General features: G+C 37.4%; 1 protein-coding gene across 13 annotated transcripts in view; it reads left to right on the forward strand.

Annotated features, from left to right (window-relative positions):
* Positions 1-24,552, forward strand: part of DGLUCY (D-glutamate cyclase) — a 47,731-nt gene that overhangs the window by 6,280 nt on the left and 16,899 nt on the right. For 11 of the 13 annotated variants that reach the window (XM_055800973.1, XM_055800954.1, XM_055800926.1 and 8 more), the window contains 6 exons: positions 11,743-11,814; positions 15,158-15,269; positions 18,122-18,272; positions 18,960-19,158; positions 20,802-20,952; positions 22,482-22,604. In XM_055800973.1, coding sequence (XP_055656948.1) covers positions 15,167-15,269; positions 18,122-18,272; positions 18,960-19,158; positions 20,802-20,952; positions 22,482-22,604 — 727 coding nt within the window. In that variant the 5' untranslated portion in view covers positions 11,743-11,814; positions 15,158-15,166. Of the gene's footprint in view, positions 1-8,135; positions 8,161-11,742; positions 11,815-15,157; positions 15,270-18,121; positions 18,273-18,959; positions 19,159-20,801; positions 20,953-22,481; positions 22,605-24,552 lie in introns of those variants that run through there. The other 2 variants (XM_027793230.2, XM_055801009.1) reach the window with 2 other exon arrangements.

Here is a 24,552-nt window from a genome sequence, read left to right on the forward strand (position 1 = left end):
GAATAACCCGCCATTTGTTTATCTTTGACTTTGCTATTTGCTAGTTTCATCTGACCGTAGAATCATAGAATGGTTTGCATTGGAAGGAACCTTAAAGATCATCTGGTTCCAACCCCCTGCCATGAGCCTTCCACTAGACTAAGTTGCTCAAAACCTCCATAATGATTCAGTTAAAAAAGAGAGTGAAGAACTGTTACCTTTTATCTCCTCCATACTTTTGTTGGATCTGCCCATATTTCACAGGCAAACCCAGAATGTGAAGCGCTAGTCCCCCCACCTCAAAATGTCCAGTAAAATATTTGCTGTAGGTACAGGTTATGCACCAGGCACAAGCAGTTCTTTGAGCTTTCAGTAATCCATCCACAGCCTCATTTCTTTCACTTTTCTTAAGGAAAGGGCTTATAGGGAAAACTAGGTTATTTAGATGTTAGAACCCTCAGTTTCAATACACCTCTTTTCTAATGTAAAGTGTTTGGAGTGACAATCTTTCAAGAGCATATCAGAACTGCAGTTGGTTGGAAGGCATTTTACACTCCTTTTGTAAATTCCTCAAGATTTGCATTTTCTCTGAAGTGTTAGACTTCTATGCAAAGAAATGCCCCATTAAGCAGTTTTTCTTTGGCTGTCATTTATTAAGTCTGGCTAAGAGTGAGGTTTGGCATCCTCCTCCTTACATGTCACATTCAAAGTTACTTTTCTGTTGTGACTGCTTGTTAACATATTGATGGGTAATATTACAGCAGTGCAGATTATTGACATTGTAAATCACTCCATTAACTCTAAGCTACTTCAACCCCCTCACCCCCCAGCATTTTCTTGGATTTAATGAAGGTTTACACAAATACCACATCTCACTCCAGCTTCAAAAGAGCGCATTCCTATTCAACCAGATTTTATTACACCGAACCCACCATGTCATTACAGAAATTCCATAGTAAGTGATTTGCTTCCCACTGGACTCAGCGCTGCCTTCCTGTGACTCTAATGAGATGCATCTTCAAAATGGGAAGTCAAATGAGGCAAACCCCACAGATTTTTAGAATTACTTGCAATATGCAGAGGAGTTAGGGTATGACTTCAACTTAATCTAACATATACCTGCAACGTGACCTTACATTGTCTTCCCACCAGAGTATTTGGTTTTGGGTGGTAGTGAGTTGTTGTGAGATGGTTTCCATTATTTCCTAAGTCTTTAGATAATAAGTTGGTTAAACTGTTCCACTGTGCGACACTGTTTTTCTTTAGAAAGCCATGTGATTGAAGACAGTGGACAAGCATGAGATATTGGTTTGGTTTATACAGAAGACAAAATAATTGCTTTTGGGTAGCAAGTACAAAAGCAAACAGAATTATGAATCGTCTGGGGTTGGACATGAGCCCACTTGCAGTCCTGGTACTTCTGCAAAAAGGGGATTTCTGCAAAAATCTTGAGGCTCTCCTTGCTTTTGACAAACACAGAGCGAGTGTTAACCCTTTATTTAATCTTGTGTTTCAAGCCAGATCAGGACAGTGCTTTCTGTAGTTTTTTATGTACTCTTTCTGACTTCAGGTATTCCGTGAGAAACTCATCATTCCTCCTCTAAGGCAACAGTTGCCTTATCTTCCCAGTGCCTTTCTCTGCAGGAGTAAATGCCTTCACACCCCACCCACTCATGCCATGAGAGCAGACTTCGCACTGCCACTCCCCACCCGCACCATGACTTCTGCTACAGTAGCAGCAACACTCTCTTGTCTTCAGTTACAGTGTCAAGGATATCACTGTCATAGCTGCATACATGCAGGTGATGCTGCGTATCGGCATGTCATCACTCATCTCTTAATGCTTTTACCTCTCCGGGTTGGAGCTTCACAGTGCACCCTCTCACACAGTTGAAGCTTTGGGATACAATTCAATCTATTTTGGCTCTATTGATTTGGTTGTTGTGTTTGGTTTTGGAAACTTTATACCTGTTAAGATTCTTGAAAGTGACAAATATAGAAGTCATATAGTCCTGTTAAAACAGAACCTTGTCCAGAATGACCATAAACCCAAAACATTTCAAGAAAGTGTGCCTATCCATCTTATTAATAATCTTACTATCTCCTGTTCATAGAATGTTCATTGCTAATCTCTAGCTGTTTACTTAGGAGAGGCTCATCTTTTTCCAGGTTATTTGCTTGTGTTGCATCTACCTATTAAGTCCTCTTATTCATGAAGTAAATATCCCAGCAGTCAAGTTACCTACGATATCCATAAACTTTTCAAAGAAGCCACAAATGTATTCTGATTTATTACAAAAAGATCTAATTAATTAATTCTAAATGTTATTTTATAGGCAGAATTGAGATTATTTTCAGCAGAAGTTTCAATCTATGCTTATGGCTTTAGTCACAGGGCAAGTGTTCAGTGCAGGTGAGGGATTGCGTCACACTGCAGTGATGCTGGAGAGCCCTGGCTATAGATTAGCACTCGGTGCTGAGCAACAGACAAACCCAGAACAAAAAGGTGCTCCCCAAAAAAAACCTTCTCATTAATGTGCTATGATGAAAGCCCTTAGAGCTCAACTGAAAACTGGGAAAACTTTGATGTTTTCACTGAAATTACTATAAAGGTCAGAAATTGGTTATCCTACAAAAATTACATGTCTATTGGGAAAAAAATGGGCCATCTATAAGCATGATGTCCTCTTTTTTCTTGTTCATTTTTAAGACAGACATTTGAGATGTGTCTCTTCTGCAGAGCTCATGAACCCAAGGCCATGGAAGTTAGATGTATTTCTGTTAATATTCTTAGCTATTTTTAATATACATAGATTATATCCTAAACAATGCCCACGTAATGCACTTTGTTTTGCATATTTTCTTTTGTATACTTCGTAACCGTGGAAAAGTCACATACAAATAATTCTATTATTTGAACTATAAGATGGTCAGTTTGGATTGTCTTTTATTCAGTTAAATTTATGCAGTCTTGAAATAGCTCTCTTTAATTGAGAACAGTTTGCTTTATGTGATCAACCATGGAATGAATGGATATATATTTTATATACATAGATATATATATGCACACACTTTTTTTTTTTGCCTTTTTTTTTTTTTTTTTCCTAGAATTTGAGACCAAGTACTGATTGCAATAGTTTCCTTCTTTAAAAGGAGTGGAAAATGTTGTGTAATACTTTCCAAACTGAAGCTGGATCTACTCAGAATGCTTAGTTTTTAAACTTTCCAGTAAATGGGGGGAAAAAAGCATGTGTATTGTTTGTTCAGGAGGACACAGATTTGCTAATTTTTAGATATGGTTTTATATTCTTTTATATGCCAGCTGGTAAACTATATTTTTGATGTCAGGCAAGAAAGTCTCACTTCTTTCCAGTCGTGTATTTTCACGCTCCAGTGAACCTGCACAATTTCTGACAATTTTCCCATGGACACAATGATTGTATATCTCATATATCTGCAATTTGAAGTGCTTAATAGATTCAAAATTAGCCTTGTATACCAAAATTTCTATATCAAAGTAATTTAATTTACAAAGACAAGTATTGTGAGACTAGAGAAGAGATTTCCATTGGGAAAAAAGATCTATCAGTAGAGAATGGAGTTTGAAAGTCATTAGCTACCATCATCTATTCAAATGTTTTAGCAGTAGTAACTATGTTTTTTTAATAGCAACCTTTTACTGCTCCATCAGTCTGACTGGAAATCATAGCAGGTTCTAGTAATGGATGCCTGTTCATCTTCCTTTTATATAATCAAAATCCTCTCTCTTCTTTCAGTACTGAAAACACCTTCAGACTATATTCAAATGATAATGTTCTTCCATCTTTGCATATTATTCAAAACACTCCCTGATAGGTATGATATAGCAATATATCATACAACATACCCTGCTCTATACCATTTTTTTTTTTATTTCCAAGTAGCTGAGCAATTACCCATTTTGTAGTTTTATCTTTCTCTGTCCAGATATGCTGCTCCCAAATATTCACTCAATTTTCAAAATTCCAGTTGGTCCCAAAAATGCGTCTCCATACTAGTTATATTAAAAGAGAAACTAGTTAAATAGGCCTAGGCTTCAACCAAACTCACTGCTCCCTCTCCCCCACAACCAAAATCCAACACATTTGACTAATCTTTTGGAGACAAAACCCATAGATGTTCCAAATTCAGTTTTTGCAAATGTGAATGCTCTATTTTAATTGTACATTCAGACTTGGAACCCATTAATGCATGCTTCTGAGTGCTTTTAATTTGTCTTGTCTTTTTTCATTGCACATACTATGTATTCTGACCCTTCTTTGGGAGAAGATATTGCTGGTGATAGCTAAGTAAGTGTATTTGGAACACCCTTCTAAGATGCTTGTCTCAAGAGGATATATATTTATGGAATTAGGATTAAAAGGAATGCCTATGTTTGCAGATTGCATTCTAATATAAAGATGGTTTCATTACTTTTAAATATATTAGCTTTGGAACTGGAATCCTAACCATGCAAAATTCTTGGCTTTTGCATTTAGACAGTTCCCCAAGTAATTTAATTTAGGAGGTAGCTACTGGAATACATGTGATATGCTGCAAACTGCAGTAAGTCCACCTGTCTATCAGTTTTTATGTTAACCTCTGCAAAAAAAAAAATTGTGCTTAGCTCTGAAGTTCCTGAACCACAGGTCATAGAGTGCTGGAAGGATATACTAGCTAAATTTGGTCAATGTTTGCTCTGATTTTAACCTCTTCCTTGGGTATGCATTATTGGCCACTATCAAAGTCAGGATACTGGGCTTGATGTAACTTTAATCCTATCTTCTGAAGAATACTGTTGTAATAATATTTTGAATTATTTAGACTTTATTCATGCATCAATCCATACCATGGAACTCGTAAGGCACTATGATGTAATGGAAAGTGAAGATCCATTTCAGAGAAGGAGGGAAATTCAGCCAGATCAAAACCTAATGCTTAAACAAGCAAAGACTCTTTTCCCATTTGAAAACAAAACAGAACTTAGCACACACTCTTCCATACTTAGGACATATAGTAAGTTATGTGAAAAAAATCCAAGAACAAAAATGGTTATTCAAAACTTAGTATCATAAAGCACATTCTAAATAGGTGGAATGTGTAATTTTAAGCTACATTATTGTAAATGGCTGTCTGGCATACATCCCAACACCAGAAAAGAGGATAAATAGTTTCTAAGCAGACAAAAAAAGTTAACCCTTATTTCCAAATTGTATGGTTCATCAATACTAATTATAACTTATTTTGTATCAAGGGTGTTAGCTTGCTCCATACACACATGTTTATAAAAAGTACGTATTACTTATGCGTATTTCTTACAACTTTTTTGTCACATCTTTCTTTACTCAGATCTGTGTATAATCTATGGCTTGTATGCAAACACTTATGCAGATGAAGTGCAATACAGCAAGTGTTTCAGCACTTCATCTGTCCTTGAACTCAATAAGACTACTTATCTCTGACACATATTCATAGAAGTACTATATATTTGAGTACTTAAACTGTAAGCTCTGAGACAAGGTTTTATGCATATTACCTCAAGTACACCTGGGAACAAAACCCTTAAATAAATAAATAAACAAAAAATACTAATAGCTTAAATTTTGTTCTGTGTTGCTTTTGTACAAAATAGAGGCTCAAATCTGTATCAAAATGGATTTTTGGGAGTAGAACACACCAAGATACACCAACCTGTTTAGCTTATTTATGTTTTAAAAATATAAAATGAGGTGATATATACATAAGACATTTTCAGCCCTTACCTTCTTATTGTTTGGTAATGAAAATTGAAATGATGACATTAACATCTCTTTCAAGTCAGCCAACGGATGCAGCATTATGAGTCATCTCTTTAACACCGAGCTGGCTTTAAAAAAAAACACCATATTTTAATGGTATGATAAAAGGTATGAGGATGATAGGCCTACAGGTCTTACTCTATTTACCCACAGAATGTAGAGAGAAGCAGTAAAAGTACAGGATTAATTCTCTGAGATAGAAGGGTGAACTGTGTATTTTTTCAACATCTTGAGTTCTCTGCTAAAGCTGCATATGAAGGCAGCGGTTTGAGATATTCACTCTTGTCTGCTGTAACTACATTGAACACAGTAGTGAAATGTATGAGCCACTGAACAGCTAACAGAGTGACAGCATTTAGTCATCTGATACCTGATCTAGTCTGTAATCAGAAACTTCTATGAGAAGTTCTTCACGTGACCTGCGTTAGGACCCAAGGTTAGCAGAGCTCCTGAACTTCTCCCTTGCACAGCTGCACAGCCGTGATGCATCTGCCGCCAGCAGTGGCTCTGAGGGTACCCTGATGGACTGACTGCCCCAGAACATCCATGTGCTGTGGGGTCAGGCTGTCCAAGGACAGTTTGAAGAGGGCCTGTATCCTTTCCTGCAATTTAAAAGTGTCATGTCAATGGGAATTTCCTTTTCAGAACACAATGCTTCAGTTCAAACCCATCTTTCTTCTAGGCAGTAGGCACTATTTTAGCCTATGGATATAGGGTAACTCATGTTCTGCTTCACCAAGGATTATTCTGGTGGCTGAGGACAGTTGCCCAGTGGGATTACATCATATGCTGGTCTTGAATGGAATGACTGTGATGAGTTCATAAATGGAGAGGGCAACTGGGGGCACTGTTGGTACACTGCAGCACCAGCATACCACTTGCAGAACCTCCCTTCCCACGGTCAGTGTGATTGCCGTTTGTCTATAAAACCAGTTAATTCCTGATTCCTACAGATAACTGGACAATCAGATCAGTGTAGCAACATCGTAACAACTACAGTTGCCACACAGTACCATAGTTGTCAGGTATACAGTAATGAAAACACAGTAATGCAGCCGTAACTTGTCTGTAACTTCACGGAGCCTTTCCAATTGGAATGGATGCTGCCGAACAAAGCTGTCCAGGCATCCTTGATGCAGGTTAACATGTAATATGTGAGCAGCGTGGATGCCCCAAGATAAAGTAGCAGTCCAAGTGCATACTGTTTGCCATTGCATAACACGATAGCTAACAGCACTTAATCTACGCTTGCTCCTGGAGGTTGCAATGAGGTATCCTTGCTGAGCCTGCTACTAATTCACCTGGTTATACAAATAGCACTTAAGCCTGGAGTTCCATCAAGGAAATGATGCTCTGTCCTTTTGAGCTGTTCAAGTACTTCTTGGGCTAAGAGCTGAAGGAAGCAGTGGAAAAACAAAAGTCAGTATCTCTCCATTACAGGTATCAGTGGAGGCAAAGGTGTTTGTTCTTGGTAGTGTTTGGAGAGGTACAATTTACTGGAGGTTCCTCAGACACAGCATACTGAGACACCCACATTTCAAGGATGCTATCCTTGTGTAAATACACAGTCTGCATTCATTCCTTCAGTGACAATATCTGAGGAGAATTGCTTGGTGAGGAGCAATGGGTGCAGTGATTTAGCACCTTTTGGCAGACGTGAGGCCAAAAGAAGCGGCGTAATCCTGGGGGCAGCTTGGACGACCTGACGATAGGGGCGTGGCATGTTTTTTGGGGACCATGGTGCTATTTTATGGTGTGTAAGGAGCAGAGCATCACTCACCTGCTTATCTCCAGATGGAATTCCTTGGGAGGAACGGGCACCCCATCAAGTCCTGTGACCATGCATGATGTGACTGGGTGTAACCTAGGCGGTGACATACTTTCTTATCAAAATAAGCACCTGTGGCTGCTGCCTTGCAAACAAAGCAGTACAAGTCACTGTACTTTGTCCCATGGACCTTTGCTTTCATTCTGCATGAGTAAGAGTGGGAAGAAAAATTTTCCTCCCTTTCTGAGTTTTCATCCAGCCAACACTGGTCACCTTGGCTGCAGCGTGCAGTGCCCTGGTCAGAGCTGCCTTGAGGGGCAGGGGAAAGGCCACAGCGGCGGCCTGTGGGCAAAGCCCTCTGGGGCTGGCTCAGAGCCACAAGAGGCCAAGACAGAGAACTGGTGGCTGGACCCAGCCCAGCGAATTGTGGAGCAATTCTAAAGATCTTCTCTAGCTCAATGTAGATTGGGAAACTATATTTAAATACCACCTTCATGTTTTTTCCCCAATTTCTTGAAGTTGAATAAGCACTTCTTGTCATCTTATTACGAAAACAACCTCTGGTAGATTGCTTGCTGTCTCTTCTTACTGCAGCTGGTGAGTATTCCTGTCAGAAAAGTCAAAGGCATGAAAATGGCCTTGTAAAATCTTGGTAAAGGTCCTTGTCTCCTCTTAGGCGTGTACCATACCTTACCAATGGTGTACATAAATGAGGTAGCTGTTCTAAAGTTTGTTGGTCATGTGTTTTTGTAAGATGATGGGGCAGGGTATGCAGGTATGAGGACATGACCAAAGGTGTTGGAAGGGTGTGTGAAGTCATGATGTTTCATCCTTTGCAGGATGAAAAAGCTTAAACATCTGAGATCTTGCACAGATTGTGCCTGTGGAAGGGTAGGGCCCAGTGTGAACTGTTCTCTAGTCTCTGCCCACATTTCTCCACCTGAAAAACAATTTATTTTGTCCCAGAGCAGAAGCGGAGTATAAAATAATGCAAATGTGGTGGCAGAAGTTTCAGGGAGCCTGTGCAAGTCATGTTGCACTGACACACAGTGCTGTCTGAAATGGCTGCTTTGGAGCTGGTAATTGCTTTCTGTTATTTGTTCTTAGTATACCGGAATAAACTAAATGTCCTGTGTCTTGTTTGCAAGCCAGATTGCATCAAAGATACGTCGATGCATCATCAGTTTCTGATCCTGACACAATCTGCACAGTCTCTAGTATAGGCTAGCTGCATTAAGAAGCAGAGGGAACACTAGTGGAAACTGATTTAAATTTCTATTTGCAGCCCTCATTTAAAGGTGCATAAACTTCAAAGGCAAAAACCCTGTATTTCAAATGTAAAGCTAAATCCTAATTTGCTGGATGAGCTGCTGTCTGAAAATACACAAAGCACTTCCTCTTTGGAATGATAGACAAAGCCCTTCTGTACTTCAAAATGATTCATAGCAGATGGGGAGAAAAAGAATCATTAATTGATTCTTCAAATAAAACATCACAAGTATTACTGAGAGACTCGGAAAATCAAATGGAGTAAATTTTCAGAGAAGTTTGTGCTTTTTGCAGTAGTCTCTTGGCAGAATTTCAAATCAGCTTGATGATTAAACAGCAGGTCATTTTAAACCATGTTTACATTAACAAACCTCTGTAACCATATTCATACTAGGCAAGGCATTGTACACAAAGGGTTTGTTAGATTATAATTAGTTTAGATTACTTTATGTATCAGTAGAGGCAGCCCATGGGCTGGCTCATTTTTCAAGTTACCCTGCTGTTCCTGTTAGAGCAACAGCTTTGGTTAAGCTATCTGCATATCTAAAAAAACCTGCCCAGCAGCGTTAAGTTGTGACCCCTGCACTTTTTTGACCAATGAACCTGTATGTGCCACCACCCATTCTTATTATCAAACTTTAAACTGAAAATAGGACAAAAGTGATATAAACAATGCAGGATTGTATTTCGTAAGAGTCCTTAGGCTCCTTGTAAACAAGTCTCTAGACTATACTTTGAAAAATCACTGCATTAAACCATATTCTTGTCAGTGTATCAGTACCATTGGAGAAACAGACCTGTGACAGTCACTGTAATCAGTGACATCAGAAACTGGTATTAACTACTTTGCAATCTTCAAACCTACTTGTTTGTCAGTTTTTTCACCCGTACTTTTTACAGGCTGTTTATTCTCAGGTGATCCATTTTTAAACCAACAGAAATAAGTATATGTTTTTAGTTTTACTTCATGAATTTACTTGACACGTGTAAAGGTGAAGCAGTCACACTGACACTTCTGAAGAATGTTTTAATCCTTCTGTGTTATTATGTACTTTTTAAATTCATTTTTATCTGGTGTAGTTTAGTACAGCTGTATGGACACATCCACTGCATCTCAAAGTGCAATCTTTCTGACACATAAAGGACATTTTTCCATTTTCTTGTGTAGTGAATAACTTACATTCTGGGCCTGTGAAGCATCTATGCTTGTATTTAAATATCTGAGAAATGTACAGGTTCACATTTTGAAAGCTCTAATGTAATACAAAATATTCCATTTACTGCACTAATTTCTTTTTCTCTAAAGAGATTATGTTCTGCAGATTGTAAAAATGCTTTATAAACTATAGGTCAATCAACAATTGAATGTAAAGTTACATAACTTTGCAAGGCTAGTCAGTGATTCTGCTGTCAGAATTTAAGGAGGAAATAATTACAAAACCTATGCTTAATCCAAGCTTATCTATAATATTAAGAGGGGATACACACACACATACACACACACACGTAAGTATAGATAATGAGGTTCACAGGATTCTGCATCTTACAAGTCTAGGAAACTATTTGTGCATTTATTGTATTTTATGATTTCTGAAGTTAGATTATTTTGTGTGAGACTGAGAACCGGAAAAGCTGATTTTAGGCTGAAAATCGAGAGAGAGTTTGTGGTACAACTTAGAGATACAGCAAGTATGTAAATTAAAGAGAGCTAGTGAGAAGAGAGAAGGCATCCAAAATCCCATATTGCCAGAGGATGCAGTCAGACAAACCAAGGAAGGAAGCCCTACAAAGGTCAGTCAAGCTTGGAGTTATGGAGTTAGAGGTCTGAGCTCAGGGAGGAAGGTGGCAGCAACAGAGGCACACTGCAGACAAAAGAAAGAGGGAGGAAACAAGAAATACCCTGGGATGTGCAAATAGGGTGGTGCAATGAGGCTACTTAGTCCATCATGCAAGTCATCTGAACAACCTCTTTATTGAATTTTGTCTGGAACTGCATTTTTCTTGCTCCATGTTGGGTTGCAGATTATTTGGCAAAGGTGGATGGCATTTGTCACATTTTCCAAGCATTACTGTTGAATATTTAACTCTTACTTTGATATACAGTAACTAACTTTGTTACCAGAGGTGACTTAAAGATAGAATTAGTGAATCTGGAAGCGATATGACAGGCCAGGGTACACCTCCCGAGAGCAACAGGGTTTTGTAACAGGATATAGTAACATTCCTCTCAAGATGCCTTTTTCCTAGCATGAGTCGTAGGATTCAGGGGAAATAGAGCATATTCTTTACAATCAGTTATGAAGATGAGGCTTAGAACCAGTCCCATTCCAATCACCTCAGCAAAGATCAGCACTTCATTACACAGTACTCAGTCACCTGTTACTCAACTAGTGTGCTGAGAACAGCATGTAGAAATTGTTAATAACTTAGAGCTTCACATGGCAACAATTGATCACAATTTCTGAATAAAAAAATACCTTCCAAATCTGGCTTTCCTGAAAATTGTTGTTGTCTAGGTAATGGGATATTTTGCAAATCAGCTGGGCCAAGTTAATCAGGTAGTGTACCTGTGCTTAACTCTGCTGAAGTGACGTTACACAGATATATACAAAATTAAGATGTCACTTAAAAATTTTACATTAGTTTTTAAAACCAGACCCAAGATCTATTTAGAACTTTTACCAAAGCTGGTACATATCTGTAATTCCTGACTGCCCCTTTGATGCAAATTTTTTCTGAATATACGTGTCTTTTTAATATAATGTCATTTAAATCAATATTTTTCTGACAAATTAATTCATTATTCTGAGCAACTGATATGGCATATGCCATACTGCCATCATTGTCTGATCACACAGCTCCATACATCATTCTTACAGACCATTCTTGTACCTTATCATCTCTTTCCAGCATTGAAGTTCCATTGTCTTTGTCAAGATATGGAAGTGCAGCTCAAGACACAGTAGTGCCCACAAATCAATAGTAAGTGCCATCTTAATGTGTCAGACATGAATGTATTTTAGTATTTATTCACATGAATATGGAAAACTCAAAATATGTTGAACCTTCATGTAATTCTCTAAAAAGAAAAGTGTTTATTGTGTTTGTAACGTGGAACAAAATGTTTAAGAAAAGGTTCTTTAAAAGTGATCTTGATACTTCAGTGCTACGAAGCTTTGCAATACTGGTTGTTGGTATTGTAAGTCAGGGAGTCTGATGTGAGCAACATGACTTAGAACAAGGATTTTTTCAGACTGTCTGTGTTAAGTATGAAGTTTGTCATTACACAGCCAGTAAATGACCTGATTTTCAAATGCTGGTTACCCAGGACTGTATCTAGAGGTTCATTCCATTAAAGGCAACCCAGACTGGAAAGCCAGATCTTCGGGTCCCTTAATGAGGGGACACCACACAGGATGGCACAACAACTATCTCATAAGCTGTCAGCATCTTCTCCTAAGAGCTTTTTAATACTTACCCTGCACCCTGTCTTTAGCTGTATCATCATCCAACATACCCCCACAAGATAACTGATACTTACCGTGATCTGAAACTATCTCAGAACAAAATGAAAGGAGTCAAAAAAACTTATGCCAGGGGACAGATCCTGATAACCGATTAAGAGCTGTACCAGACCATTTAGTAAGAGCGCTGCTCGATGGCCCCATGAAGCCAGCCTGTGCACCTCATGAGGCATCCTAATGGGACGAAGTGGAAAAGGTGCTGTAAGACCTGAGTTATTGTGGTGCTTCTCCCCTGTCATTCCAAAGAGGCCATGGTCGCGATGGCTCCAACAATTTTCCAGGTGGTCCTAGAGGTGGTTGGGAAATCTAAACCTGACGATGCCCCCTAGCATAGGGAAATAACGTACTGCATCGAAACTAGCCCTCCCTGAGGAAGTCAAAGAGCAAAAGCTAGGTTTTACTATGATCGTCTAAGAGTTTATTAGTTGCTAAATTTGGATAGATGATAAAAAGAAAAACAGCAGCATAATCTAGTACTGATATTGTATAGCAATACAGTGGTCTAAAGTTATCACTCAGAATGTTAATCTGATTGGATTTTCCCTATAGTTTTATAAAATCACCACAGGAACTTTAGTGATAGCAAACGGCCATAAGGTGAGTTTTCTATCTCAACTGGAAGTGTTGAATCAGTCTGCTTTTATACAAAGTTAACATTGAAATTATTCAATTCCTAACCAGCCATCGACAATACGTGTTGCTTTGCAGCTAGGGGCTAGGGTCACACGTAGGAACTACAAGCACAAGTGTTTCTGTAAAGGACTTGGAGCCGACATTGCAGCACTACTGATATTCATGGGTTTGTAGTTCGTTAGCCACTCACTGTCATATGAACCTAAAACTTCTAGGGCCCTAAAAGTATGCTGATAAAATCTCATAGGTGCTTCCATTTCTGCTGCTGGGCATGTACTTTATGAGGGCAGAATCATGCTTACCCAACATCAGACCAGGGAATTTGCGATAAAATACCTAGCTGAAGAGAGCTTTTGTGCCAAACTAGTTCCTGAACTTCAGACTGTCTTTCAAATCCAGGTAAGCTAGTAGTTCTTAAGGCCGTCAATCCTATAGATTACTTAGATAGTTTCAAAGATGCTCAGAAATAAAGAAAAACAATCTGAAACAACCTAATGAATGCATCTGGAAATTTTTATTAAGATCACTGTGTTTAATTTGAAACTGCTGGAATAGTGATTCCAGGGTGGTGTTAGAAATACTCTTTACAGAAGAATAATGTCTCTTAAATTCACACTTATAGGCCTGGATTAGAGCTCAGCTACATTTCTAAATCCAACTTCGTGTTATCTTCAAAGTGTGTGCTTGGAATTGTTCATGATTTTGTAATGACGACTATTTTTTTTGCAGCATAAAGAGTGATAATGTAAAAGCAGAGAAGATGAGAATAGTTAGAAAGCAGTAAATTAGAGTTCAGAAAAAAATCCAGACTGATTTCTTTTGGCTGACAATGTTATATAAAGATTTCAGAATTAAGAAAAATACAAAGCTTACTCCAAATTTCAGTGCACCCTACTTAACCTCTCAGAATTCTGCAAGCTTTGGGAAACATTTGGACAGGCAACCTATAATGAAAGTATAATTTCTGTCAAAACCTATCACTGCTCTTACTTCAAGTTAATTAAAGAATTAGTTGCTCAGAGGTATAAATTTTCACAATAAAGTGTTTCACTTACATTCCACTTCACCATGAGAGTGAAACTTTGTACTACCATAGTTATAGTAAGAAAACTGTGGGCCTTTAACAGAAAAGTTAACTTTTGCTAGAAGGTTGTAACATCTCATTGTACATTAATTTACTGGCATCTTTTAAAAGAAAGCAGCACAGCTTCTATCTTATTTATTACTTCTTACGAATGACATCAAGTATGGCTTCTTCTGAATTAAAGAAAAACTTGGAGGTTGGTAATTTGATTACTTGGAGGACAGTTCAGTTTCTTTACTCAAAAGCAACCAAGGTTAAAATCATAAGCAGCCAAGTTATTTTACTCTGAGCTATCTTTTACTTTTTCCTAAGAGCGATGTGATAAACTCTTTTTAGTTATTATGTAGTTTAGGTTGAGGGAAAAAACTTTGTGTGAACTTTGACTAGATTGCAGAAAAAAGATAACTCTCCAAAAGATATAAAAAGAGTCAGATATTGATTTTAATTAGGGTACTTATCTCTGCTCCTACTCCAGATTGTATGACAAGTGACTTAAACATCTATATGTCTGCTTTCCCAGTGGAAGAGTAGCCACAAGAGTATTCACTTCTACATAATTAATATTTGAAAAGTATAATGCACGTGGAATACATTAAAATGACATTTTCTGAAATAGTTCTCCCTTTACCGCAAGGTTGCATTGCTAATTGTCTAAAAGCATTTTGAGCAGAGAAATAATATGACAGATTAGAGCTTGGTAGGTTAATCCATTTGTGCTTTTGCAATTTTAAAATTATAATGAGTTTTGGAAAAGTGAATACTCTAGGAAATGAATAGTTATCAGGGAGGAAAGAAATCTGTTTCATACATTACAGGCCAGCAAAATTTTATATTTCATCCTGAATGTTCAAGTGCATGTCTCTGGCTAATTTATTGAAAGAGTGCTTTTAGTCATAAAATGTCAGTGAAACAACCTTTTGACTTTGATCTGCCTTTAGGGTTATAACTTAGAATTTCCCAGTGATAATAACTTTGGTGGGACACGAGGAGGAAAATTAAGCTTAAGTTTTCCAATAAATCAGAATTTAAAATGTCAAAAAAAAATATGCTTTGTGTTTATATTTATAATTACCTTTCTGTTAAGGATGAAGAGATGTTTTTGACGGGTGGCTTGCGATCTCTCCTTCCCCATGTGCTAAGAAAAATGATTCGATGCAACAGACTCAGTATTAGTAATACTTCTGGAGTGGCAGAAAGTAAGTAAATCTAACAGCTCTAAGTGCAAAAGTGACTCCATTTTAGTTTCATAGCTCCGTGTTTTATGTTTTTGTTTGTGAAGGAATGTAGGAATATCAAAAGCACTGAAGTAAAACAGAAGAAAATGTTGACTTGTGTTCTTAGGTCACTTTGGTGTTCTTGAAATCCCATTGTAAGCACCTGGCAATGTGTTACTAAATCATAAAGCTGTATCAGAGAAAAGATGTCATCCTACCTGTGCAAAGTACATGGACTTTTCAATGTTTGAAGTGCATCCCTCAGCTCCCAGTTTTGTCACTGAGAAACTACGGATGCAGAAAATATTTGAAAAATCTTTCACTAAATCTGGCTTTTCGTGCATATGTTATCATGTTTGTAGCGTGGCATACCATGTTTTTCACACAGACCTTGCTTAGCTCATCAGATACACTTTGGGGAAGAATTAGAGACGTATGGTTACAGAAGTGGTTTTCTGCTTCATTTGTTACAGAAGCTGGAAATTACTGACTCGGCGAGACTGAAAATTGTAAGGGGGAGGGAAAAATAGTTTTGTACTCAGATAACTGAAGGCATTCTGGAAAACTGATTTCTGTCTTGCCTCTCATAGCTGGACTTTCACAGAAGCAGAGAAGTCCGCGCCATTGTTCTGATCAACTTTAACATGTAACTTAACTAAAAATACTGTGGCCAGTAGCTAATCAACAAAGCTGTGTGTAGTAGCATTGCTATAAGAACTTTTAAGGGTCATTTTTTAGAATCATAGTGAGTCTTGAAGTTATGCTTTTCTTTTCCATCAGAACATAAGTTGAAAAATACTAACAGAAAACATGTTACAGTATTACTAATCTACAGTTTGTTCCAACTGTATTTTTAAGTGAATGTATTGCTGCAGTAGTTTTAAATGTGTTAGTTTTAACATTTGAAAAAAGTGTTGTGTACATACAAACCAAGTTCAGACTTACAGCCGTGAGCGTACAACTACATTATGCAAAGACAAAAAAAAGACTAGGGTAATTGGTATTTCTCAGAATCCTTTAAAATTATGTTGTTTGTAAAATAATTATTTCTTAATGCCCTCACTGTCATTCACCAAAGAAATTAAAAGCTCTTTCTAAACTTCTCTGAACTGGGACATGAGTGTGTTGAATTAATACACAGGTCAGTCAGCATGGCTAGCTTCACTAACATTGCTCTTTAATATATTCATAATGATCGATAGTAATGCAAGTATATATGTAAGAAGATATAGGAAGGGTAAAATACTTCTTCATCTATAAAGAAAGTAAGGCTAGTTATTGGAAGGAGCAATAAACTTGTCCAAGAGTTATAATGAAGCTTCCTGAGTTCACAGAATACCTGAAAGTAACCTGCAGATTCAGTCTGTCAGCTGTGACTCATATTTTAAATTCTGTGTAGTCCGAGCTGAATGCATTGACTAAAACCATAATGTAAGGATTCATAACTATCACCAGCAAAGTAGAAAGCACCTATGCATTTCACATAGATGGCAGGGAATGAAGTTCAAGGATAAATGAATATAGTATTTTATTCAGTGGTAACTTTAGTATGTTTATTTAACAAAAATGTATTTCTGTATTTAGCAAGAAACTGTTCCTGTATTTAGTAACTTCTGCTAGTAATAAAATGAATTTTTGTGCTGAGTACTCCCAAGGGAGCAGTTTGTGGGCACATTCAGTATGCAAATACATGCTTACCTCAGCCTTTGCTTTGCATTTTTCCATCAGGAATAGAATTTTATCTTTTGATTTCTTAGTTAGCTTTTGTCAAGAGTAAGATGTGGCTGATTTTCTGCCTTTTAAGGGAGATTATTGATTTCAACTAAACAATTGTCTCTTGGCTGACAGACTACCACAGCATTTAAGAAAGTGAGAGCTTCTATGCAGCCTCTTGCTTGTCTGTATGATATCAGACACAGTAATAACTTTTCAAGACAGTATCAACACAGGAGTCAGGGACTGTTAATTGGCAGTTTTATACGCCACAGACTAGTTGTACTCCAAATTTCCTTTCTGTATTTGAACAGCTGGTATTTACATGCAGGAAAATTTAAATGGCATTGGTATTAACTACTACTGTTCAGAAAATAAATTTTTGCTGAATAGATGAATGTGAGCTTTCTTCGTTGATGCTCATTGCAAAAACGTTAATGTCTTTAGAAGCTATCACATGGTAGTAGTTAACAACCTTTTAAATCAAAGTTGACTCCAAGTGAAGAAAGTGTAGTGGTTCTGTTAATTTTAGTTTTTAAAATTAGAAATAGTAGAAATGACTGAGATTCACACAAGAATTTATTTCTAAGCTGTAATTATGTCTGTTAAGTTGCAGCCCACAGTAAAATTCCATGGCCAACAGCTTTTAAAGAATGGGCTACATAACACCAAGATACCAGGAGTTTACTGTTGGACTGGCCATGATTTATAGCTTGGTATTAAATGAAAAAAAAATGGTGAAAGTATGGTACACTAGCCTTTCTTTGTCTTTGTGTTAACATTTGCAAAGTAAAGCATTTTCCTATAGAATACTAATCTCCCAGGTTAGGTAATAAACTATGCTTATGTATAAATGCATATAAATGTTTATTGAAGTAATTATGCAGTATTACACATGCCTGCCAACTATTTTACCTATGAATAACTTCACACACAGAGTACATCTAGCTATGATTTTAGAAACATTTCAAAAAGTTGATTAATTTTATTACGGAGTTCTGAACCAAAATTTCCTTCAGGTAGTTTTTTATAGACCATGTAAGAAATCTATATAAAAGTTATTGTTTCACAAACAAAAGGCCGAATTAATAACCAGTCATACCTACCTTTCACATTTTCAGGCTATAAACAGGCCAACGTTGTGATTTTGCACAAGTCCCTTGCTGACGAATTTGAGAAGTTTTGCCATGCAAACAACGGACCCCTGCCGCTGCTGTACAGAAGTAAACCAGGTGACTGGAAATGTCCTCTGAGTAGTGATTCTGATATCAGGTAACTACAGACCAGCTCCGCTTGCTGTTGTGCAGTGAATGCTGGTGGTGATTAGGAGGGTTTCAGGGAACAGCCTGCTTACGCTGTTGTACATTTTGAAGAAGTTTCTTTTCTTGGTGTTACACCTTTGAATGAAAACTGTGGATAACAGCCTAATCATCTTGTTCTTGAGAAACACGTTATGATAATTGTCAGTATTACAACTATTTCTTTAATGCAAAAGTGAAATTTTGTGTAATTTCTAAATGTTTTGCAGTCTGAGCTGGTAGAATTAAATAACAGGGGTTTACCTTTGTTTTATTTAGTAGTAATGCAAGCATGGTAACCACATGATATTTGTAGTCTCTGAAATTTGAAAGATGTATTTCTATAGTAAACACTGAAAGCAAGACTTAAAACATCTCCCTAATTTTTGAAGCCCGGAGGTAAAACAACATACGTATAAGAGACATTTACCTGTGAAACCTAAAAAATACCAAACTCTAACATGTTCTGTTTACTGGCTTGGTTTTCTGCAGAATAAGGTGTTCTGGGGTATTTGCATGTGTTTGTTTCTTTGTACCTCAGGAAATAAATGGATAAAGTAGGCTCTATCTTGTGGCTTGATACTGGGTTAACGTCAATTCAAAAAATTCACTGTGTTTTCAAAAAATATGATAAAGCTGTGATAACTTCTTATTTCACTAGAACTGACTGCCTACAGTACAGAAGATATGAGCATGGAGCTTATACTGGATCACTGAAAAGCCTAAAGGAGTATTCTGAACAACTTAAGGACATGGTGACTTTTTATTTAGGCTGCAGCTTCTCTTTTGAAAAAGCAGTCCAAAATGCTGGCGTTCCTGTACGAAATGTTGAGCAAAAATGTAATGTAAGCATGTATAAGGTAAGTATATGGACACACACAGAGTCTTTGTTGTAACTTTGCCTGTATTTGTCCATATTCACATTATGTGTATATTCCTATTGCTCAAAATAAGAAATTTTTTTCCTACCTGGATAGTAACTTTAGGCATGTGCTAGTGCTGACTGCATAAAAATATAGGGTAAAATGTACCCAGCCTCACTACAGTGCTTTCCTCAGCTTCCTGCAAGGCTGATCTACTTTTTTATTAATTTACAGTAACAAAGTTTTTCCCTGTGTGCTGTGGCAGCCATTTCATTTGGATCTGTTCTCGTTTGCCTTCTGTTTCACCTGGTAGCCTATGCACTGTTCTGACCATGCCTTTATACACATCCTGCTCTCCATACCAGCTCTTGCTTGCAATAGGAATATTCCTTTTATGAGCCATGGCAGCGGCATTTTTTTCTGCAGCTATGACAGCCACATTTTGGGGTTTCCCTGTGACAGCAGAGCCTTTAAACTGCATATTTACTATGAACGCAGACCACTGGGACAGAAGATGTTCTCACAGACCTGAGGTGTCCACCATAGCACTGAAAACTGTAACCATCCTCAGAAAGTTTGTAGTGTAGATTTTAACATAGACAGAAGTCTCTGGCTCCAGTAGGTAGACCCTTAATATTAAGAACACTTAAGTATACATCTGCATGCCTTTTTCATTTAGTTTGAGTGCTGTTTTCAGTGTTACCGTTTCACATATATCTTTTCACTATACTCCCGGTCAAAATGAAGGTGCAAATGTCTCTCATATCCGAGTTCTTCTCCCAAGCTTAATGAAAAAAAAACAAACCAAAAAAGACAAGTATCTGCTTATAATATTTCAGGATTAGAACAATATTACAGTTTATAGCATGTCAATACTGTGAAGAACTGTACAGTGTGTTTCTTCAGTGACAGGTGTGATTTTTATTATAAAGATTGTTAATGAATTCTATACAGCTCTAGCTGTCTACATATCTTGTTTATGTTCAAATGCAATTTAGGTATCAGATACGTTGTTCTAAGAAGCCGGACTGGTTTATTTCTGAACAGAAAAGGTGCTTCAGCATCCCAGTCAGTGAGGATGAGGAACTCCACAGAGCCTTCCTAGACGCACAAAAGATTTTCTATGCATGGAAGTGGCATGCTGCTTCTGTAGAGAAGTGGATACTGCAGCAGTAAGAGTTCCTGACCCTTGCATATTACAGAGTGCTGTAGTTCCCCTAAATTCAAATACAGATGGTAGACTCAGATCAAGTAGATTTGTCACTGTCTGATACTTTTGGGTTTTTAGCTTTTTCCCTTTCCGTATAGGGAGCACACCATTGTTGTTTGACAATATTCAGAATATACTGAGCTTACCACACCATATGTTGCATGTACCGAAGCAGGAAATGCATAATGATTTTTATAAAATTAATTTTAGTGATCTATATGAAGAAGCTCAAGGATGGAATGTTTCACTCCTGCACAAAAAAAAAAAAAAATTATGCTAAGAATTGTTTTCAAAAGTATTTATAATTAATGTCATTATGTGGCCTTTCTAAACTGAAGTACAATACAAAGTTTTAGACTTATTTCTTCTAACACTTCAGAGTTATTATTCAATATTCCTACTAATACTCTGGATTCTTTTAAACTGCCAGACAGCTGTGCCTTGCTACAGCATTTATACTTTTTGCTGCAACTTAGTAGTCACAATGAGACCTATACCTGAAAGGAAGTTGGAAGCAGCTGTGCTAGCAACATCTGAATTAAAAGAAGCCCACGGAGCACCAATTCACATCGGTGACCCTGGTCAGTGATTTTCATTTTTCATTCTACATGCACAAATGAAGGGGGAACCATGGGAAGTGGTAGGACTGAAATACCTGCACCAGTAAATTTACTGGTTTAATCCTTCCTAATGGTCACAAACCTGAATTAAAAAAAAAAAAAAAAGAAAAAGAAAAAAATCCTAAAAAAAGGGGTTTTAATGAGCTGAACACAGAGATTTTGTGGATATTAAGAGATAGCTGTCTGAAGTAGGTAAGTTATATGGCAGGGGTGGTTTTAGTAAAAAAAGTGTAACATTTTTCTAGAATGTGTGCAGTTTCATCTCTATGTGAATACTTTCTTGCTGTCAGAGATTCCAGTGACAGGGTAGGAATGATTGACAGCATGGGGAGAAGTATGTGTGGTTGCATTTTGTGTCTTAGAAGATGACTGTGAAAGTAAATACTACATTATTTTTAAAAATACTGAAATAGGATACACTGAGCACAACGCTTAGGACAGAATAAATAGATGACAAGACTATATTTTTTCAAAAAACTCAGCTCAAACAAACATAGGCCTAGTCATTGCAAGGGAAAATGGAGACAGGGGGCAGGCAGGAGGTGGCTGTTTGGAAAAGAACAAAATCAAACAAACACCTGTCAGATGAATATAGTTCACAGTAAAAAAAAATTCCCTCTGCTGACAGAAATTTGTTGATCAGTAGACTCATGGGCTGCATATACAGAAGGATCACGTTGCAGAGCATGGAAGGAGATGTCATCATTAACAGTACACCCCAGTGGTATATTTTGTCTGAGTTCTTAAATCTGAGGAACTAGTAAGAAGTCTTTACTTTCAGTAGAGCAACAAGCTGATTGGGCAAGTGAGGGTCACGCTGTTTATTTTACTTTTAACAGAAAAGAATAAACGATTATATATACAGGTTATATAAATTAATTCCAGATAAGACAGTGGCATATTAAAGAATGTGAAAAATTTAAAACCAAGGGAAGGTAGCAAATGCTTAGAATGATAATTCTGACAGAATATTACAAGTAGATGTTGGAATAAAACAAAAGACAATTTAGTGATGCTGGGTAAGAGCAAGATGTAGTTATCTAACCCAGAGAGGTAAAAGAGCACTTACTTATCTCTCTACCTGAAGAATGTAGGAAGATAAAGCAGTAGAAAATGTGTTCTAGAAAGAGCTCGTTTTGCATTGCAGTCATTTATTCTTGTTTGCCAGTGTTATATCATTCTTCTGTTGGTAGAGAAGATTTATAATATCTTGGAAACTCGGCATACATATCTAGTTTGTATTTTGTTGCAGAAATACAGTGAGTAAATTTTTAACTGGTGTCATCAAGTACAAAAAGGGAAAGCAAGTCAGCTCAGGTTCTGTGGACGTGCACTTGAAGGCAAACTAAATATGCCACTTCAGTGGGACTTGCCAGTGTTGCAGCCCTAGCTTAGTGTCACTCAATGATGTTTGGGGTCTACCTCCCCCAGCTTTGTGGTATTACTACTTAACTGGAATCTCTCATGATTTAATTTTTCATCAATTCCAGGTATGCTGGGAATAAACGATCTTTCCAAACCAGACTATGGGGACCCAGTTCACCTTCACCCTGGTGATATTCCAGTGTTTTGGGCCTGTGGAGTAACAGCAATAGAAGCAGTAGTCAACTGCAGTACGTACTATGTTTGGAGACTCTTTTTCAAATTATCCTTCAATCTCTTTTTCTCTCTTTTTTTTTTCCCCCTCTTTTGTTATAAAAAACATGGACTGAATGCATTGACTGATCAGCAGGTTTGATTTTAGAGTAAGCTAAAAGCCACTCCAAGCAAACAACAAAACCCACCTTTGGCAGGACTATTTTCAGTTGTGAAAGACAGGTCTGCCTTAAAGGCAGGTCTTACTCAAATTTCATCACTTTTGTTTCAGTATTTTAAAGGCAGAAGTCTAAAGGTCTGGCAGCATCCAAACATCTTTTTTTTAAGCATTATTAAAAGCTAAAAGTTTAAAGGCGTTTGTTTTTACGTTTCTTCCTTTTAAAATAGTATTTTCTATTACATTGCAGTAAAACAATAATAAAGGGAGTAAAAAAAGAAAACAAAACAAACAAACAAAAAAAAAAAAAAAAAAAAAGAAAAGAGGCAGCCAGAAATCTTTCCAAAGTGTTGTCAAGAGCTGCCAAATTGATTGACCTGGAAAACAGCTCATAATTGTTTCTTGAAGAATTTTGAGCTTTCAGGTTTTGTTCTAAAATTAAGTGAATGTGACACACTTTACATAAATGAAGCTTTGTCCTCTGCACAGAGCTGTCCTACACTTTATCCAATCATGTATAACCATTTATAAAAGACATGAGCACAAAGGGCAAGAAGATGCAACTAAACCACAGCAACAGTATTATATACTGCTCTAAATCACTAGTGCGGAATGAAATATCGTATTTTAGTTTTTACTGAAAAGTTTAATAATCAAAGACAGTATAATTGAGAGAGCATTTGGAGGTCATCTGCTTTGTCCTTCTTGCAGGGTCTGCTACAACCTTGTGGCTCCTTACAGATGTTTATCTAAACTGCTCCCAACACCTGCTGTAAATATGTTCAGTACTAGGAGCAGACACTTCTTTTTCTTTCTTACATACAATCCCTTCTCTCTGGCCCCAGATCCGAGCTGAAAATCCTGCTCATTCCTATGTTCTCCAGCAGTTCTCTTCATCTACCTCATGCACCCTTGCTGCAGAAAAAGGAGAGAAAAAAATTGCCAACCTCTCTACAGCCTGTTGCCCAAAGCAGCTGTCTATCCTGGCTTTGCCTGGAACTCACTTTCACTTTTGTTTATTTTGCCATTTTCTGTGTTAAAACCAGTCTTCATTAATGCATTCCAGGAACTATTTGGACAGTTTGTATCTTGCTGTGCTCCTTTTTCAGCTAGGTAGTTCAGAATAATCTGCTAGCTTCTCATAAGAAATACTGTCTAGTCACATGGTTTGGTGAGGTATATTAAACCTCAACAGCCGTGTTCCCCAGCTGCTTTTAAATTACTAGCTCCCAACAGATCTAGCACAGACCGAGCACATATATACTTGTAAAGAAATATCTCCTCCCATTTCACCATCCTAACAAAGTAAGGTTTTTCTTGTTTAAGTATACTAGCTGTGATTTATCCAACAACATACCAATTTTGCCAAATCAGGTATAATCTAGATCAACATTTCTGGTATTAACATAAAGACAGCAAATATTTTCAGTTTAGGGAGCTACTATGCTGTCAGGTCTAAATAAGCTTATTGTTCACTGTGGGGTTTGATGCTGCTCAGATTCCCTTTGCTAAGACTTACTGGTCACCTTTTGTCATTATTTCTTGCCAGTCTACAGGTTTTCTAGCTAGGTTGGCAAGACACTGTGCAGAGATGCTTTTTCTTAGTCCCCCTTTTCTTAGTCTGATAAAGGACTACTCCTAGCCAGCAAGCGGTAGTATGACAAAACTATGTCAACTCCTATTACAGGGATATTCAAAGGTACAAGACAGACTCTAATAGCTTCCAGCAGCACTAGAACCTAGAAAATTAGGTTTTTTTCTTACGGAAACGGTATCACCAACACGCTGTGCAAACTTAAGCATTAACT

This window comes from Falco peregrinus, chromosome 1 (assembly GCF_023634155.1).
Source record: "Falco peregrinus isolate bFalPer1 chromosome 1, bFalPer1.pri, whole genome shotgun sequence".
NCBI classification, from domain to species: Eukaryota; Metazoa; Chordata; class Aves; order Falconiformes; family Falconidae; genus Falco; species Falco peregrinus.